We start from the raw sequence: 17769 nt of genomic DNA on the forward strand, positions 1-17769 counted from the left end.
TCCGAAGCTCAGTGTTCTCCAGGATTAGCCAGGGAGCCCAGAAAACGCACCAGAGCCTTGGGGCACAGTGGGCGAGATCTCAGGGAACTCTGTGGGGAAGACACAGAGGTGTCCCAGAGATGGCTGATTTGTGAGCCGGGAATGGCCTTGAGGACGCCGGACACCTAGAGAGAGGTGTCTAATGGTGGGAGGCACGCCCTGCTCGCCACTGTCATCTGTGATTTGGATGACGAATGGAGGACATCGTGACTAAGTCTGCAGGTGACATAACGTTGGGAGGGTCAGGCACAGGTCAGGATTGAAAGCAGGAATCCTAAGGGTCACCGAAGGCATTGCCTAGGTCTTGCCCTTGAGTCTCCACACCCAAGGGCCTCCCCAGGTTGAGAGAAGAGGGACAGGGGTCAGAGTGGCCACATGACGGTATTGGGAGCTTCCTGCTGAGACAGCATGTGATGTGGCTGCCAGCAGAGCCAAAGTGACATTGGGCTGCAACAATCCCGGCAAAGGGGCTGAAAGAGAGAGGGGCGGGGCTTCCTCGTGGTGGGTCACCGGGATTGTCATTGAACAAAGTGAGTGGGGCGACTCCCCTGAAGGTGACGGGACTAGGAACGATGGGCTCTTGGGTGTGGCTGGAGAAAATGGGTGTTCATCCCATGGAAGACTCAGTGTGGGGAGAATGGGACCCCCAGATATCTGTAGGGCTGCGCTATGGAGGGCTGAGTGGATGGGTCTGTGTGTATCCCACAGGGAGGTCTGGGACCCATGGGGAATAACAGGGAAGGCTTTTGTGGAGGTCACAGCTGTCCAAACAAGGCTCGGGGTGCTGCAGGAAGGGGTGAGCAAGCCCCCAGCCCCATTCCCAAGTAAACAAGGCAGAAGAACTTACCAGGAAGGTGTGATTTGAGAAATTTGTTATGAATCAGGGCACTGATGTTGGGAATAACTAACTATTCAAAATAACCCTAAGCAGACTCACAGTCACTCTCTGTCCCCTGCTTTCTCTCAAACACTTAAACACTTTCCTGAGTAGCAGAGACAATGCTCACAGGGCCCCCGCCCCACTCAGCCCAGCCTGAGGTCTGGGCTGCCGCAGGCTGTGGGGTGGTGCCTGCTGAGGAGCTGGGGCTCCAGGGAGGCCCTACCGCCCCTCCCAGCCCCAGCACAGACAGGTGTCTGTGGGAGGAGGTACACACCTGGGTTGTCGCTCTCCCTCATCTGTTTGGAGGGCGGCTCATCAGTGTCCCAGGGTGTGGACTGATTGATGGGCGTCTGCCCCCACCGGATGCTGGTCGTGAGTCCCTGGGACTGACCGTCTGCTTTGGAGATGCCGGGAGCCTGGGGAGAAGCAGAGCAGGAGGGTGAGCACAGCCTGGTATGGGTCCTGCCCTGGGACCCACCTTCCCATCCCCCCAACCCTCCCACCACCTCAGCAGTTCTCCTGCTGCCTGAGCCACGGGCCAGAGGCAGAGACCTGGCCCGAATCCAGTCCAGGGGAAACTGCAGAGCATTTTGGCACAGTAGTGACCTCCGCTAAAATCCAGCCTCCAGGAGCACCCAACGCAGTGCCTCCCCGTCCACCCTCAGGGGCCACTCCCTCCACTGAAGCTACCACAAAGGAAATGACATTCTGCCTGGAGATGTGAAGTCCCCCGGCCCCTAGGCCATTAATAAGCTGCAACAACATCTGTGGGCGTGTGCTGAGTGCCGACTGTGTACTCAGCCCGAACTCAGAGGCACCGTATCCCTGGACCTTTGACGTGAGAGAACGGCTCTCTGAAGCTCAACTACCAGGCTCCACCCTGCCCCCACACCAGCCTCCGAGGCCCAGTAAGTCCTGCTTCAAAGGGGACCCAGGCTAGTGGCAGGACAGCTGCCACACTGCCGCCAGGGTGGGAAGGCGGGAAAAACCTGGACCAGGCCCCTCGGTCCCTCATTCTTCCTGGAAGGAAGGAAGCAGGCTCCCGGCTCAGGGATCTGACGGCCTAACTTAGATATTTAGAGCAAAGAGAAAATGAATCTCAGGGTGCTACAACCCTTAGGACAGCACTGGTCTCCCTGAGCCACAGCCTTGCAACAGAATATTACAGAATCGTTGCAAACCACATTTACTAAGAGTTCTTTTTTTTTTAAGATTTTATTTATTTATCTTTAGAGGGGAAGGGAAGGAGAGAAGTACCAATGTATGGTTGCCTCTTGTGAGTCCCCTGCTGGGAACTGGCCTGCGACCCAGGCATGTGCCCTGACTGGGAATCCACTCGGATCCTGTGGCCCGCACTCAATCCACGGAGCTACAGCAGCCAGGGCTACTAAGAGTTCTTAACGAGATGGCGAAGTGCTTACATTGTAAGGTTACAGAGAAAAGCAGGACACAAAAAGACCCAAAGAGAACCTCACCGAGAGAACAACATGCGCAGGAGGGAGAAAGGAAAGCGCTGTCAGCAGGGGCACTGACCTGGGGTAGTTACGGGGCACTTCCGTTCTCTTGTCTACACTTTTCTGCATTTGGCAAATCTTCTCCGATGGCCATTACCATTATTATCATTATAATTACAGAGTGGGGCATAAAGATGTTTACAGTTGTTTGTATGGAAAATCATACAATAAATAACAAGACAAGAATAAATCCTGTGTTTCACAGACTCACAACTGTAAACCTACTTTGCCTACCCTGTATAATAATAATAATAAAAAAAATCCAAAAAACATGTTGGGGAGCCCCAGCCTGGGATAACCAGGCTGGGGCTCTCAGTAGTGCAACCAGAGCCCAACCAGTTTGGGGGTGAAGAGTGAGGGGGCGGGACAGTCACAAAGGGCAAAGGGGCTCCGAGGGGCAGTTGCAGACCTTTTTCAGGGGTGACACGGTCCTGGTGACCTCTGACAGAAGCTGACCCAGTAACCCGGCTGGTGGGAGCGGGGGCAGGCCGCACTCTCTCCTGGGCCACTTGGACACGGACAAGGGGCCGCGGGATGGGTACCAGGGGAGGGCAGGCATACAGCTCTGACTGGGGCTTTGATGCCTAAGGCCAAGGACGGCCAGCGCCTGCACTGGGGCCTGCTGGGAGCTGCGGAGCCACGGCACTTTACCTCTGGCCTGCGTTTCAGACGCTTTGCGTCTGTGAGCAGAGCGGGAAACAAAGGGAGAGAGTGACTCTCCGCAGGAAAGAACAATTCAACAAACAGGCTTCCTTATCAGAGGCTCCTGCCCCATTTTTGTCTGTGGGGCAGATGGGAGCCTGGGGTGGGTTGGAGGGGTGGGCATTTGGCTGCACTCCCCAACAGGCTTCTGGAACTTATGGATCAATGCTGTGGATTCTCTGCCACTCTCTAAATAGCTCTGCAGCGTGCCCTGTCTTCAGCCCCCCTGTATTGCCAAGTTCTCGGGGTGCTGGTGGGTTCAGAGGCACAGAGGTTGCTTCCCGGTAATCAGAGACATCTGAGGGAGAAGAGCCTGTGTCTCATCCAGGGCCCTGATTGGGGTGAGGTCTGAAGGCAGACACCCCAGCCTCCTCATCAGCTCCTTCCTTTGCTGTAAGACCACCCCCTCCTACCAGTAGGGGGCGCTGCAGCCCCTCTCTTCTACCAGGGGTTTCTGGAGGCCTCCCTGGGCCAGAGGCAGGTTTGGTTCTCAGGGACCACCTACAGTCTCATCCCTGCCCTGCTGAATCAGCCTCCAGGGCCCTGCCTGGCATCTTCACAGGGTAGGGGAGGGCTCTGGAAAGTAGGAGGCCCTGGGCTTGGTTCTTACAGACTGGACCCAAGGCGCTGCCTCCAGCAGAGGTGGCTGGGGTCTCCCTCTCGAAGTAGGTCACCAGATTCTGAACTCTACAACTTCAGAAGGTCCAGTTTTTGCCCTAATGTTGGTTCCAAACACTCCTGCCAGCTCAGTCACTTGTTCCTTTGTTGGTTAGTTGGTTTGTTCAGGAAACAAGCACTGGGCCTTTGCGGGGGAGCCCAGCCCTGCTCTGGGGTCACTAGTTCCTGCCAGCTGGAGCACTCAGCTACCTGTGCAAACAGAAGGAAGCTGGGGTGCAGGAGGCCCTGGGGTGCTGGGCACGACTGGGAGTGGCCACAACTGCTTTGCTGTCTGGCTGTGTCTTTCATGAATATTACAAGCGTGTTCTTATGTACAAAAAATTTGTTCTGCTGTGAGAAGAAAAACAGAATCATTTTTTTTCCTTAGGAAAGATAAATAAGGCCACTTGTATTCTACCCGGCACTAGCAACTTCTGAAGCTATGTGCAACTTGCAGTTCAGGAATTTTTATTTATTTTATTAAAATAATGACCTGAACATTCTGTCCTCTGCGCCTTCCAGAAAAAATACAAACACGGGCTGTGTGCTTTGCCCACGCGCCGGGCGCCCAGGTGGCGGAGGGACACCCGGTGGTGAGTCAGCCCGGCCCGACCGGGGCCGACACTCCTGCAGAAGGCTCTGGGTCCACAGTAAACTCGTGGTCCGGGGTTCTGAAGGCTTCTGGGGCACCGTGTGGTGTTCGGGTCTGCAGCTCCAGCTCTGAGCCTGGCTCCTGCTAAGCCTTTCCCCCATGACCCAGAGTTTAGAAGCCCAAGACTCTAGCAAAGGCTCTCCAGGCCCCCTGCACCCCCCGCCCCAAATGCCAGGCCTTCTGGAGTTCTGCTTCTTGCCAGGGGCCTGCCTGCCCATGAGAATGCCACAGAAACCAGGCAGGGCAACTGCTTGGGCTGGGGGGAGGAAGGCAGGGCTGGGAGAGCCTCCCCTTGCCCCCTGCCACTGCCGCAGTCTAGGACATCACTGAAGCCACCCAGATAGCTGGCCTTTCCCCAGTGTTCCTGGCCGTGCTTCTGCTGTGACATGATGACACTTGGCAGAGAGAGGTAGACGAAGAGAACCCTCGTTCTGCCTGGCACCTCGAAGTGGCCCTATCTGCCCGTCATCCAGCGGAGCAGGCTTCTCTCTGCTTCCCTTTAATGAGATGCTAATGAGATGCATCATTAACGTAGCAGCTTTTAAACCTCGGCTCTTGTAAATTTTCAAAGGTCACATTTTCACGGTGGCTGACAGCATCCCGCTTCTTGCAGCGACTGAAGAACACGAAAGACCCTGGTCCTTAATGGATGAAAAAGTCTCCGAGGCAGCGGCAGGGGCTGAAGTGCCCGGTTGGGGGGCTGGGAAAGCCCCTCCTGCAGCAGCCCCCTGCTCCTCCGTTGTGCTCTACTAGCCCAGGCAGAGCAGCTTACGCCGATGCCCACAGAGCTGTGTGGGGGCGGCTCCCCGTGCGGGGAGATGTGCAGGGCGCAGGCCTGGGCACTGCTGTCATTTGTGTGGTGCTGACAGGCTGGCGGGGACTGCCTTCCTCGAAGTGTTACTGAGGACAAACAGCCCCACCCTTCCCAGTGACGAGCCCTTCCCCTCCATGGAGCCAGAGTCACCCAGGCCTCACCCCCATGAAACTGGTAAGACAATGCCTCCCCGCTTACACTCGGCGGGAAACCCAGCTGGACGCCGGGGCACCGTGATGCTCAAGGCTTGACTCCTGCCCTTGAGGAGTCCGAGCTGGCGTGATGGGACACAGCTGCACCAAGGACTCTCGAGGATGATGCAGACTGGGACAGTAACCACAGGACCTTGACGCTGCGACATGATGCCAGCTCTGGGCCCCGCCTTTTGAGAGGACTCACAGCCTCTGCCTTGGTCTCTCTGACCAGACCAGGGACTGGATGGATACCACTGAGTGATTCTAGTCAGCACCAGGGGGCCCTCGGGTGGTCCAGCCAGGCCCTCTCGGAGTGTCTGTGCACAGATTTGTGAGCTATTGTAAAATGTTGTTTAAAGTCATGAAAAACAGCCCTGGCTGGCGTAGCTCAGTGGATTGAGCGTGGGCCTGCGAACCACATGATTGCGGTTCGATTCCCAGTCAGGGCACATGCCTGGGTTGCAGGCCAGTTCCCAGCAGGGGACTCCTGAGAGGCAACCACACATTGATATTTCTCTCCTTCCCTTCCCCCTCTAAAGATAAATAAATCTTTTTAAAAAAGCCATGAAAAACAAAAGGATGCACAGTCTACTGTATATATTGCAAAGATCAAAAGTCCTTTGCCTGGCGCTCTCGACATAGGACACCACAGTTTTGTTGGCATCCCTTTGTCTCCCACCTCCGGGGGGGGGGGGCGTCGGGTGCACAGGGAGGAGGCAGCGTAACTGGAGCAGACTGTAATCACACGAATGCAAAACTCCGGTCAGTGCAACCTCTCCCCAGGCACAGGCAGCTGGGTGGGGGGTGGCAATTGGCCTTGCGTGAAAACGGAGAAGCCGAGGGTGACCTGGGCAGAATGCACTCTGAGCTTGCCCCGTGTAGGGGTTCTCCAATAGGAGTGCTTGTGAGTGTCTGGGGGAGGTTGTGAAGAAGGCACGTTTCTGGATCCACCCCCCCAGAGCTTCTGACTCAGAAGGTCTAGGGCAGGGGACCCCTAAAGGTGGCTCCTGAACAAGCCTGCCGGGTGTCGCCAGTGGCCGGTGGACCCCGTTCAGAGGCACAGTGACAGTCTTGACCTCCAAGCTCCCAGGCCACTTGCACCCTGACAGGGTAACCTCAGAGCTGAAGCTGCCGGGCAGGTCCTGGCTGGGACAGATTTTTGCATCCCGCTCGTGGGGCTCAGAGGCGCCAATGCTTTGGTCATGCTGTCTCCATGGACTCCTGTCCCCGGCCTAGGTTCCAAGGGGCCAGGAGGACACGTTGACAGACACCAAAGCTATAAATCTGGGGCCTCCGGGAAGAACAAATTACATGTATGAGTCTCTCAATTCCCATTTCGGGATGGCTACTGATCTACAAGACAAGAGGGTAACTGAGGTTAAAGTCCCACTGCGGGCCGGGGAACGCCCTCTGGAGCCCCCTCCTGCCCTCACTAATGAGGCTGCCCCCTTCGGTCCCCTGGCCCCAGGCCGGTGCCCTCGGTCCCCCTCTGAGCAGCACCATAGCGTGCACTCTGGGGCCCGATGAAATTTCTAATAATGCTGACCGACGATGTGTTAAATTGAGACACCTTCTGGCTTGCACACCGGAAACTGCACGGCGGTTTAAAGGACCAGTGCTTACCTTTTTCTCTCAATTTGCTGCCAAATTACTGCTTTCGGAGCAACTTACAGAAAAGTAGTTCTTCATTTAAGTTTTAATTTCGATCTTGTCATTTTAAATATATATGCAGATTCCAATCATATTACGGAGTATGATTACGTCAGGAGGGCAAGCGTTCCTGCTGGGAGCTCGGGTGGGGCAGCAGGAGAGGGTGTGGCTTGGGGGTGGGGAAGGGAGCTGTGCAAGGAGGGAGGGACCCCGGGGGACAGTGCAATGAGGGTCCCCACGTGCTGGGCTTTGAGAGAGAGCTGCAGAGGCCAGAGTCAGCCTCGAACCTGGCCCTATGCCACCAGCCTTTGTGTCCTGAGGGTCACCTGCAAATACTTTAAGTCAAAACCACCAACCCCTTCCTGTGTTGTCGCTCTCACTGGGTCCGCATAAGGACCCAGCCATAAAGAGCTGCCAGGCACAGGTGAGACCGGCTGCCAGCCTCACAGCTCACACTTACTGAGGCCTCCTACCTGCCCTGAGCATGGGCACAAACATTTTCCTTCTGTGAGGAGTTCTGTGCTCTGGCCATCATGCCTCCACTGTCCAGGTGAGTGTCATTCGCCTGGAGAAGGGCAGTCCTAGCTGGACGCGGGGACTTCACTGCCCCACACTGTCCTGATACTCTCCACGGTACTCTGGGAGGGCTGGTGTGTGCCACGCCCCTCACTCCAGCCCACCCCACGGTGGCTGATGCCCTGTAAACAGGTGTAGCCATGTTGAGGCCGTGCTCACAACGCCCTGTATGGGTAGCACTCGGCATTCCTCTCCTGGTGCCCACAGGGGTGCCTGCCACAGACTCCCCTTCCTCTACTGTGTCCCCCTGCAGCTGAGCTTCCTGCTGTGACCCTGCCAGCATGATGGGGCCGGGGACCCAGATTCCTGGGGGCTTCCATCATGTCCCCCGATCCTTCAGACCCTCTAGGCCCCAGGCCGCTGACGTGTTCCGCCAACCCCTGCCTGTGTGCTCTTGGCCCTTTCTGGTGGGGCCAGTTCTTCCGACTCAGGCCAGGGCGCACCCCTCCCCAGAGCTGACACTGCACGGCAGGGTCGCCCCTCCCGGCCTCTCCCTCCTTCTGCTTCCCCTCCATCAGCCCCTTCCCCTTGGCTTTCCTTGTGGGACCACTGCAGCTGCCGTGCCAGCATCCTCCCCCCGGGGCCGGGACATCTGCTGTTGGACTCCTGTCACCCCTCACCTGTTACCTTTCAACTCCTCCCACCCCAGCACTCCAGTGAGGACATCAAACGACCCTTCAAATGACCAGTCACCTCCTGATGCCACATCAGTAGCATTTCCCCAGCCTGTTTCTCCGATCCCTCATACTGGCTTCCTCCCTTTTCCCTCTTAAAACGCCTTCCCTTCCACATCTGTCACAATGCTTTTCCTAGCACTCTCCTTTGTCCGTGCTGTTCGCTGGCTTCTCTCCCCAGATCTCCCACCTGGACGTGCCCCGAGGCGCCTGCCAGGCCCCCTGCTCCGTGCGCCCCTCTGTCAGCACCTTTGGGGCCTTATCTTCTCTCACAATTATCTTTCTGACACGAAACACCTGTGTGGTGGCTATTGTCTCTGATGAGACCCAGCTTCCCATGGTATCCTGCAAGTATATTTGCTTCCTGTTTCCTGACTTCAAAGTCTGCGCCCGAGAGACATTTTTGCTCAAAGTTCAGCACCGAGGGCTCCCCTCGCACACGTAAAGCAGCCGCGTTCTGGGGCGGTTTCCGCACCGCATTCTCTCGTGTGCCCTGTCCAGGCCCCCAGGACCTCTCGCGGTGGATGGGCCGAGTGCACAAAAGAAACGATAAATCTGGCAGAACCTTCAACTCAAAGCTTTCAACTTTCCTCTAACAACATTCAACGGAAAACTTCTTAGTCCCATTTCCAAGTAACTTTTCATCCATTACAAAACCCACACAATTTTCAAAGGGGCTTTGAAATCAGATCACCTAGAAAAAAAAAAGCCCATCACAAACGGAAGTCTTTGAAAAGAAAGAGGCCCTTTCCTGGGCTTCAGCCCCCCTCTGGTCGCAGCTTCCCTTTCATTCTGCTGAAAGGTGCAGGGCAGGCCTGGCCCTCAGCAGCCGCCTGTGATGTGAGGGAGCGAGCGGCCCAGACGGACAGGCGAGGGGGAGGGCGAGGGGCACCTGCTCGCAGCGCTGGGGTGGGCCCTTCCTCGGCCCCCTTCCGTCAGCCTTCCAGGCTCCCCCAATGGCCGTGTGCCTTGTAACCCGCCCAGCCTGTGCCCGCTCACCCCGGCGGCATTCGGCATTCGTGAGGAGGCAGCTCCCTCTGGGCCACGGCGACCCGCCTTCATTCCGGTTGCCGGAGTGGGCGGGAAGGTAGGCCTGGCGAGAGCAGCCCTGTTCTGGCCTTTGATGGGACAGCTCCCAGATGCTGGCCTGCAGGCAGGGGCTCTGGCACCACCCCTTGACCTCCTGGCATCAGAGCCCGTGACACACCTGCCCTCCCCAGGGTCAGCTCCGCATGCACAGACACACATCGGACAACGGCCATTCCCGGGAGACTTTGTTAAATTCAGACTCAAAGTCCTCAGTGCATCTGGCAAGGAAAAGCCCCCTGCGTGGGGCGGCTGAGCTAAGAGGGGCCTCACTGAACACTGAGATGCTGCCGCTTGGCCTGCACAGGCCGAGGCTCTGGGTGCCCAACATTAGTTTTAAACCAGGCCACGGAGGCCTTCCTGGAGGTGGCTGCACGCTACCCCAGGGGAAGCAGTGGGCCCTTTGGAACAGCTCGGTCAGGCGCTGGCCTGGCCCCTCTGCCCCTCAGGGCCGTCCCAGGCCCGCCCTCAAGGGCAGTCTAGGATGAACGAAGGCCTCCTTGGGTGCAGGAGCCGCCCAGAGCCAGAAAGAACCTGAAGACCGAGTCCCCATGACTGTCTGCATTCCCTCGGGGTCCCTTCTTCAACGAACCCCTAACACCTCTCGAGACCCGCTCCCCGCACCCTTTGAGTCTCGGGCCAGAACAGAGCATTTCAGATTTTCACCCCAGACAGAGGCTCGCTGGTGTGTGGGGACAGATCTGAGTTCTGAAGCCTCTGCCGTGCGACTCTCCAGTGGGAAGTCAACTGCACGCGACTCTCAGGCCCAGCAAGGAGGTGCTGACACAGCCGTCTTTGGCGACCTCATTAGAGGCCTCACAAGGAGGAGGATTCTGTCAGGGTCACCCCGAGGTCAGGCAGGACAAAGAAACAAACAAGGCGGCACAAGTGTCCCTGTGAGGCAGCTCCTCAGACGGGGCCTCGTGGCTGAAGGAGCTCAAACAGTTTCACTGCCGGGACTTCAAGACTCTCCCCAGCACGTCCAGGACTGAGTGTGGGTCTCAGGGCTGCAGCCTGGACTCCGAGGCCCAACAGGCCTGGGAGCTCAGCGGGACTGACCATGCCTGCTGGGGAACATTCCAGAAGCACACAACCCGGGCCTCTGTTGGCATGTTCCCTGCTCCCTGGCACCCCCTCTCTGCTCAGGCCACAGTCCAGCTCAGCTCCCTTCATTCGGAACTGCGGTGGTTCACGTAATTCTCCTTAAAGGGAACCGCATCACTGAGCACCAGCTCGCCTCTTTGGGCTCCAGAAAGCTTGCTGGGGCAGATGGATTCTACCTAAACTCACAGGAGGTCCAGGTGCAAGAGGGAAAGTGGTGGTGGAAGGGGGCGGGAGGCCCAGGGGGCAGCCTCTTGGGTAGATGGACACAAAACTCCTCTTCCTCGGCAGTGATGCGGGAGGGGTGCGGCTCTGGGTGAGCAGAGCTGTGAGGTTTCTGCCACCCTTGGCAAGGGGGTGGGGCAGCCACTGCTCCAACTCCTGGGGCCATGGGGCCTGGTGCCCGGGGAGAGGGCTGCTTGCCACGGATCCCTGGGCTGGGGGCTGAGGGTGGCAGACAAACGCCCTCTTCGGATGCCCCTTCCTTAGCAGAGGCCAGACTGCCCGGGCCAAGGCTTCCGTCTTCTCTTTACCTCCCAGAAGCACCGCCAGCTACCACAGCCCCATCCATTCTGTGCTGGGGCATGGCCATCGCTTTCAGGTGCATCGTTCACTCATTCATTCATTCATTCACTCACCCCACCCTTACTGAGAAGCAAGCCTGTACTGGAGACACAACAATGAACAGCCTCTGGCTCAGGGGAGCGCACAGGCTGACGGAGGAATCGCCATCCTAACTGTACCAGCTAATACCCGTTGACCCCTCAGATGTGCCAGCTCATAGCCCTCAGGACCCCGGAGCTTTCTGAAGCTGAGGTCTGAGTATCCACCTCCATCCCCCACTGTATCAGTCACCTGGGCCGCGGTAACGAAATACCATAGACCGGGTGACAAAACAACAGCAATTTTTTTCTCACAACCATTCTGGAGGCTAGAAGTCCAAGATCAGAGTTCTGGGTGGGTGCTCAAGAGAAATCTTCCGGGCTGCCTTCTAGTCTCTTCCTCTTTCATAGTCTTGAAAGACTCTCTTCCTCTTTCCTGCCTTCTAGTCTCTTCCTCTTTCCTCTATCTTGGGGTCCCCATCCTCATGACCTCACCCAAACCAAATTATCTCCCGAAGGACCCATCTCTGAATGCCACCACAGTGGAGCCAGGGGTTCCACATATGAATTGGGGAATGCAGTGGGTGCTCAGCAAACACCTGCTGAGCTGTGTGGGGATCTGTCTGTTGTTTCTCTGCCCCACCTCATCCCCCAGACCTCGGCATGGGGGGTTTTCATAGAGGGACACCACAGGCCCGGCCAGCCTGCAGCTGGCCCTCCCGCCAGCCTGCGCTCTAATTTTCTGATGCTGTGCTGTTTCCCCCTCTCACAACATAATCTCCATGATCTCCAGTCTTTCCCGAATGCGGTGGAAAGGCTTGTTGTATTTATCTCCGGAGAATCTGCCGTGCCCCTGTGCAATTTTCCATTGTCATGGTTCATTTTAATTTCCTCTAAGGCTGTTGGCCACTCTCGTGTTCAGAAATAGCTTGTTCCACTTAATAAAAGCGCTTAAATATGCAGACATGGGAAGTTTCCTTCGCTCGCTCCTGAACCTCCCAGCAAGGGGAGTGAGTTGCACGCCCCGCCTTGTGCGTTAGGCTGAGCACACGCCGGGGGGCTTGCCAGGAAGGAAAACTCAGAATGAAAGGTGTGGCAGAGCAGGACCCAAGCGAGGGCTACTGCTGGAGACCCAGCTGGCCGGGGTGGCCACGCACCCGTCCTCCAGCCCACAGCGCACGGGCCTCCCGATGGGCCTCCTCTTCCGTAATCATCAGAGCTCTGGCCTGGCAGGCAGAAGGTCTGGGTTCCAGCTCTGCTCCACCTCTAACTAGCCTTGTGACCTTGCACGGGTCATTTCACCTCTCAGCATCCTGCTTCTTCATCTATTATACCGACATAATAATTCTTCCAAACACGGATTCCAGGGAGGAGTGAAAATCCTCTGCTTCCAGGGCCCCACACAGAAGCTGGGGCAGAAGTGGGGCTCAGCAAACAGCAGTGATTGTTACTAGGGGGGCCCCAAGAATGCCAAAAGCAGTCTTCTGTATCAGCAATCTCTGGGTTGCTGGGACCAGAGAGTCCCCCACTGACTGGGATTACCAAGGGGGGATAGAAGAGAGGGTCACAAGGCTGGATCCTGCTTCCCACACCACGCCTACGGGAAGCCTAACTGTTTGGCCATGAGACCAAAGCCAGGGTACCTCCAGCTCCGGTGGCAGCTGATCTGAACTGCAAGTCAAGGTCGTAGAGCCCTGTTGAGCCTGTAGTCCTAGTTAGCAGGGGCAGAGTCACAGGGCACCCTTCCTTGGCCTAAATAACAACAGTTAGGAGCCAAGAGTCTAGGGTGACTGCTATTTGGGAACAGGAAGAGGCAGGCACGAGGCACTGACTCAAAACTCCCAGTAGAACGGCCGCTGAAAGGCCTCGGTGTTGTTGGCTCGGAAAGCCAATTCCAGCCCTTTGGGGCTTGGCAGGACGCCGGGGCCTCCTGGCCCGACGCTTAGCTCTGGGGCCGGGGTGAGGGCAGGGAGGGCATCATTTCGGGTCCTAAGTGTCCCCTAGAAGTGTCCCCCTTAGAATTTCGGGTCCTAAGTGTCCCCTAGAAGGATGTCCCAGGCAGCCTTGTGCGGCTCACCTTCAATGCCAAGGGCCCCTTGCCAGCATCACCCCTGGGGGCTCTGTGTACCCCGAAGAAGTCCAGCCCCTTGCGCATCTTCCTCTAGGTCCGCCGCTGATGTCACCACCTACCTACACTGTTCAGAGAGGGCGAATTTACAGAGTCACTTCTGGTCACGGACAGAAGCTGAGACTAACCGCCCACACCCCTGGCGACACTCACTGCTCGACACTCACGTGCACGCGTGCACACGCACACACTCACCTGCTGAGACACGGAGCCCCCAGCCCCGTGCACACATGCAGAACCCCGGCCCCCCAGCTCAGGAGACGCTGGCAGATGCCCCTGCACGCCCTGCAGCATCTTCTCTCTTCCTCGGCTCTGCAGCAGGGCCCCCGCGGCCGCTGAGCTCCCCTCCCAAACACGTTTTCCCGATCCCGCTTCCAGCCTGACCCGTTCCAGTTCTACAATGAGAAAACATCAACAAACAAGACGGAGGGAAACAGATGGCTACAATTATAGGCGGGAGAAAGCAGAGCCGTTCCTTCCACAAGGGCAGGCAAACACTTCGTCCCCAGGCGGCGCATCGTCCCTGGGCTGCTACTGGGCAGTCTGGGGGCAGGGCTTCCGGGCCCGTGCTGCTGCGGGGACAGGCCAGCTCCGAGTGGGCACGAGGGCCTCCGGGCACCACAGGCAGTCCACCAGGATCTGGAAGCCACCGACTACTCTCCAGGGAGAAGGACAGCCATTCCAGCACATTCCAGGCTACCTCTCCACCGCTGACGCCATCTGAGGCCGAGGTCCAGGGGAACGGCCACCTCCCCAGCATGCTGGGCCCGCTGTGGTTGGGGCCAGGCTGCCTGGGTCAAACGCCAGTCCCGACCCTTACAAGTGTCGTGCGCTGGGGCAAGCTAGTGGACCTCTCTTGTCTGGGCCTTTCTTGTCTGTCACTCACTCAGCCTCGGTGGGGGCCTGCCCAGCGGAGGATGAGGAGGAAAACCTCAAGCTGTGTCCTGAAGGATGGACTGGGCACTCCAGGCCGGGAAGACGTGCACAGAGGTTAGGGTGAGTCCTGCTGTTGGTGTGGGGTGTCTGAGGGCCTGGCAGCAGACATGCAGGTCTAGGGCCCTGAGCTGGGGTGTGCCCTGCTCTGTCCCCTGGGACCACCCTTCCTGGTCCTTTGCTCCTGGAGCAGGACAAGGGCTCTGCCGTCTAGCGGAGCAGGACGGTGAAGGAAAGGGTGTAACTCAGAGAGACCATGCGCTGTGACAGAGGGCAGCATGTACTCCAGCCGAGTGGGTCCGGGATAGCCTCTGTGGATCCCGCCACCTCTGGGGGCTTGGCTCTCTCTCAGTGAGTGCAGGTGTTTCTCAGGATTCTATCACGCTCTTCTCGTGCCTGCCTCTCCCACACCCCAGTGGGATCCTGCTCGTGCGTCCGGACTTAATTATTGCTCGAATGCCAGACCTTTGTCCCCTTCAAATGCCTGCTGGACATCTCCCCTTGGATGTCCTGCCCAAACCTCAAACTCAGCGTGTGCACCCCTGGATATTCCCACTCCCCCCCGCAGGCCGGATCAGATCCCTCTGCTGTATGCTATGTCCCCCAAAGTGGCCCCACGCTGTTGTTACCAAGGCGAGGAGGGACTCAGCTTGAACGGTCCCCCTCTCCCACACCAGCAGCCTTGCTGATGCTGCCTCAATACCTCTCTCCCAGTCTGACCCTGGGCCCCCTTCCACCTGTGCTCCATCTGGCCTTCCTGTCACCTGTGGCATCCGCCCTAATCTATTCTTTGTGTTGCACCCAGTATTTTTCTGAGATGTACACACGACCAGTCACTCTTCCCTCTAAAACCGTCCAGGCCCACAGTCTAAGGGGTCAAGTCCAAGCTCCCTCCCATGGTTCCCAAAGCCCCGCTGGCCTCCAGGGCGCCATCCCTGGCCACTCTCAGCCTGGCACTTCCCGCGCACCGGCACTCCCTCGCAAGTTTGCTGCTTCCTGTCTCTACACGTTGGCCCGAGTGTGGGCTCCCCTTCCCTGAGACTCACCCCCTCTTGTCCTTGAAGACTTAGCATCTCCTGAGAGCAGCCTTCCCTGGACACCGGCCCCGGGTGACGCCCGTGTGTGTGCACGGGCTGGATTCCAGTGGGCTCGTCTGTCTCCCACTAGACCTCGAAGTCCTTGAGGTCGAGGCTGAGCCCAGTCTCCAGGGTGGGGCCTGCCAGCAAGTCCTCGATGTTGTCAGTGGGCTCTGAGACTTCAGGTGGAACGACGGATTGCACGGGGATGGGCAGCGGGAGTTTACAGTTGTGAGGACGCGGAACAGTTCATTCTGGTGTCATTGTCTATTTATGTGACTGTCCACACGAGCGACTTCAAACTCACCTTTGCCCACCCTGTGTAATGAAGCCCATTGGTAGGTAGCACAGGCTGATCGATAGAAACAAGAGTTAAGTTCCTAAGGCACCTCACCAACATTGTAACTAAAGGGCGTGGACAAAATGACATTGTTCGAGGACCTGCTGTCGCTGCGCAGGGAAGGTCTGAGGAGCGGAGGAAGCCTCACAGTAGAGCAGTCGCTCCGCGACGCTCCGAGCAGGTGGTGTGGGGCTGCCTGGGCTTAATGCTTCGCCGAGACCCTAGAAGTCCCCCCGCCTCTCTCTTCCTGGTGTGCGTCCAGGGCAAAGCGAGTGGCGCATCCTCTCTAATCAAGCTGTCAATGGGGAGTCCTGACACCAGGCATTGATTTTTCACCGGAGGAGAGGCGGCTTCCCCTCTTCGCCTCGTGTCCCGGCAGTCAGTTCATATTTTTAGACTGTGTCTCTTCTGTCCTCACAGACCGTGGCCTGATTCCGGGCCACTGGGACCTGGGTTGTCAGCGCTCCTGTCCCTGAGATGCTCGGATTTCTAGGGGAGCCCCAGTCGAGGCCTGCACGAGTGGACCCACTTTCCTGACCCATTTCTCCCCACTGCCCCGTCACTCTGAGGCCCAGGCCCTTGGGGAGCACCTGGTGGCTCTAAATAGTCCACTGGCCAGGCTGGGACCACGCGCTTATTGACACTGCAGGAGAAGCTGGCCCTGGGTCTCAGGTCACCTGGAGAAGCCCCCGTGTGTGACGTATCAGGCACAGAGCCTTCCTTGCTGTGCAGACATCACAGAATATTTCATTCACATTTTCTTTCCCCTTCTTGCAGGAGGTGAGCAGAGGGGAAGCCCCTGGGTCTGGGGACTGAGAGCAGGGGTTCTGGTTTGGACCTGCCACCTGCCATTGAGAGGCTGCCCTCCACTGGCCGGGGAGCTGCAGCTGCTGTGGGCGTGGCTCACCGCTGGTCTCCCAGCACCCACAGGGTCAGTCTAGGGACAGGGCGCAGGCAAGAGGCTGGAGAGCAGAGACCCACAGAGGTAGCGGGTGTGGCCCAGCTGCCGCACGTGAGTCCCTGTGCAGTGCCCTTCTCTGCTCTCCTAAGCCAGGTGCCCGAGCAAAGGGTCAGGTCCATCCGGAGGGACGACTGGGATGGCTAATTGTCTGTGTCAGCGTGGCTACACCATGGTGCCCAGATGTGTGGTCATACATCATTCTGGATGTTTCAGTGAGTGTGTTTGGGTGAGATTAGCGTTTAAATTATTGAACTTGGAATAAGCAGACTGTCCTCTCTAATGGGGGCCGGCCTCGTTCAATCAGTTGAAGGTCTAAAAAGAACAAAAGATGGACCTCCCTTGAATAAGAGGGAATTTGGTCAGCAAATGGCTTTGAACTTGGACTGCAACATGAACACTTCTCTGGGTGTCTGGCCTGATGAGCTGCCCTGCAGATTTTGGATTTGCAGGGCATCTCCAGTGGAAGCCTGGGCCCGTCCTGGCCTGAAGGCTCCTCATTATGGTGGATGGGCTACTGTGATGTTCTTAGAAGGGGGAAACACTTCTGTATCCCAGGCTGTGGCTTGCCAAGGTACAGAGCCTAGCAGGCCTCCCAAACTTTCAGAAAACGCAACCCCAGCCATGCCACACCTGTGTCGAGCTCCTCAGGGACTCTCACAATCCTCAGGGCAAGGCTCAAGCCCTGCCAAGCAGTCCACATGTCCCCCAGGCCTGGGCCCGGTCTGGTCTGCAGCCTCATGCCTCACCACTCTCCTCACACACTCCTGCACCTTCCCTCCCCACCCCCACCCATTCCTTTCTTGTCTGTCTGCCTCTGCATTCACAGAACTCCCCAGAAGGCTCTGCTGCCACCTCTTTGCTGGTCTAACTGCAACTGAAGCTTCAGTACAGCCATTACCTCCTCCAGGAAGCCTTCCCTGACTATTCTCTAATTCCAAGTCTGGGCTATATCTTCTTTCTTCTCTGGGCTGTAATGGGGCTCAAAGCTGATCTTGACCTTGGGTCTACTTGTGAGTTCCTCAAGGGCCTGGGCAGGGACATAGTTGCCATAAAGTGTTTGCTGAATGAGTGAGTGTGAGTATAGATGAAATGGTCACTTCATGTGGGGTTTCCCCACTAACATACTCCAGTGGGTCACTCAGACTCAGGTTCATACCACTTTTTGTGGACAGAATACTGTCATTTGCCAA

The 17769-nt window shown here is 57.4% G+C and overlaps 1 protein-coding gene across 2 annotated transcripts in view; it reads right to left on the reverse strand.

Annotated features, from left to right (window-relative positions):
* KLHL29 (kelch like family member 29) overlaps window positions 1-17769 on the reverse strand; it is a 272918-nt gene that overhangs the window by 52775 nt on the left and 202374 nt on the right. For both annotated transcript variants that reach the window (XM_037035405.1, XM_037035407.1), the window contains exon 4: window positions 1194-1335. In XM_037035405.1, coding sequence (XP_036891300.1) covers window positions 1194-1335 — 142 coding nt within the window. The remainder of the gene's footprint in view (window positions 1-1193; window positions 1336-17769) is intronic.

This window comes from Sturnira hondurensis, unplaced genomic scaffold (assembly GCF_014824575.4).
Source record: "Sturnira hondurensis isolate 20B ecotype Veracruz unplaced genomic scaffold, ASM1482457v3 Scaffold0022319, whole genome shotgun sequence".
Lineage (NCBI taxonomy): Eukaryota > Metazoa > Chordata > Mammalia > Chiroptera > Phyllostomidae > Sturnira > Sturnira hondurensis.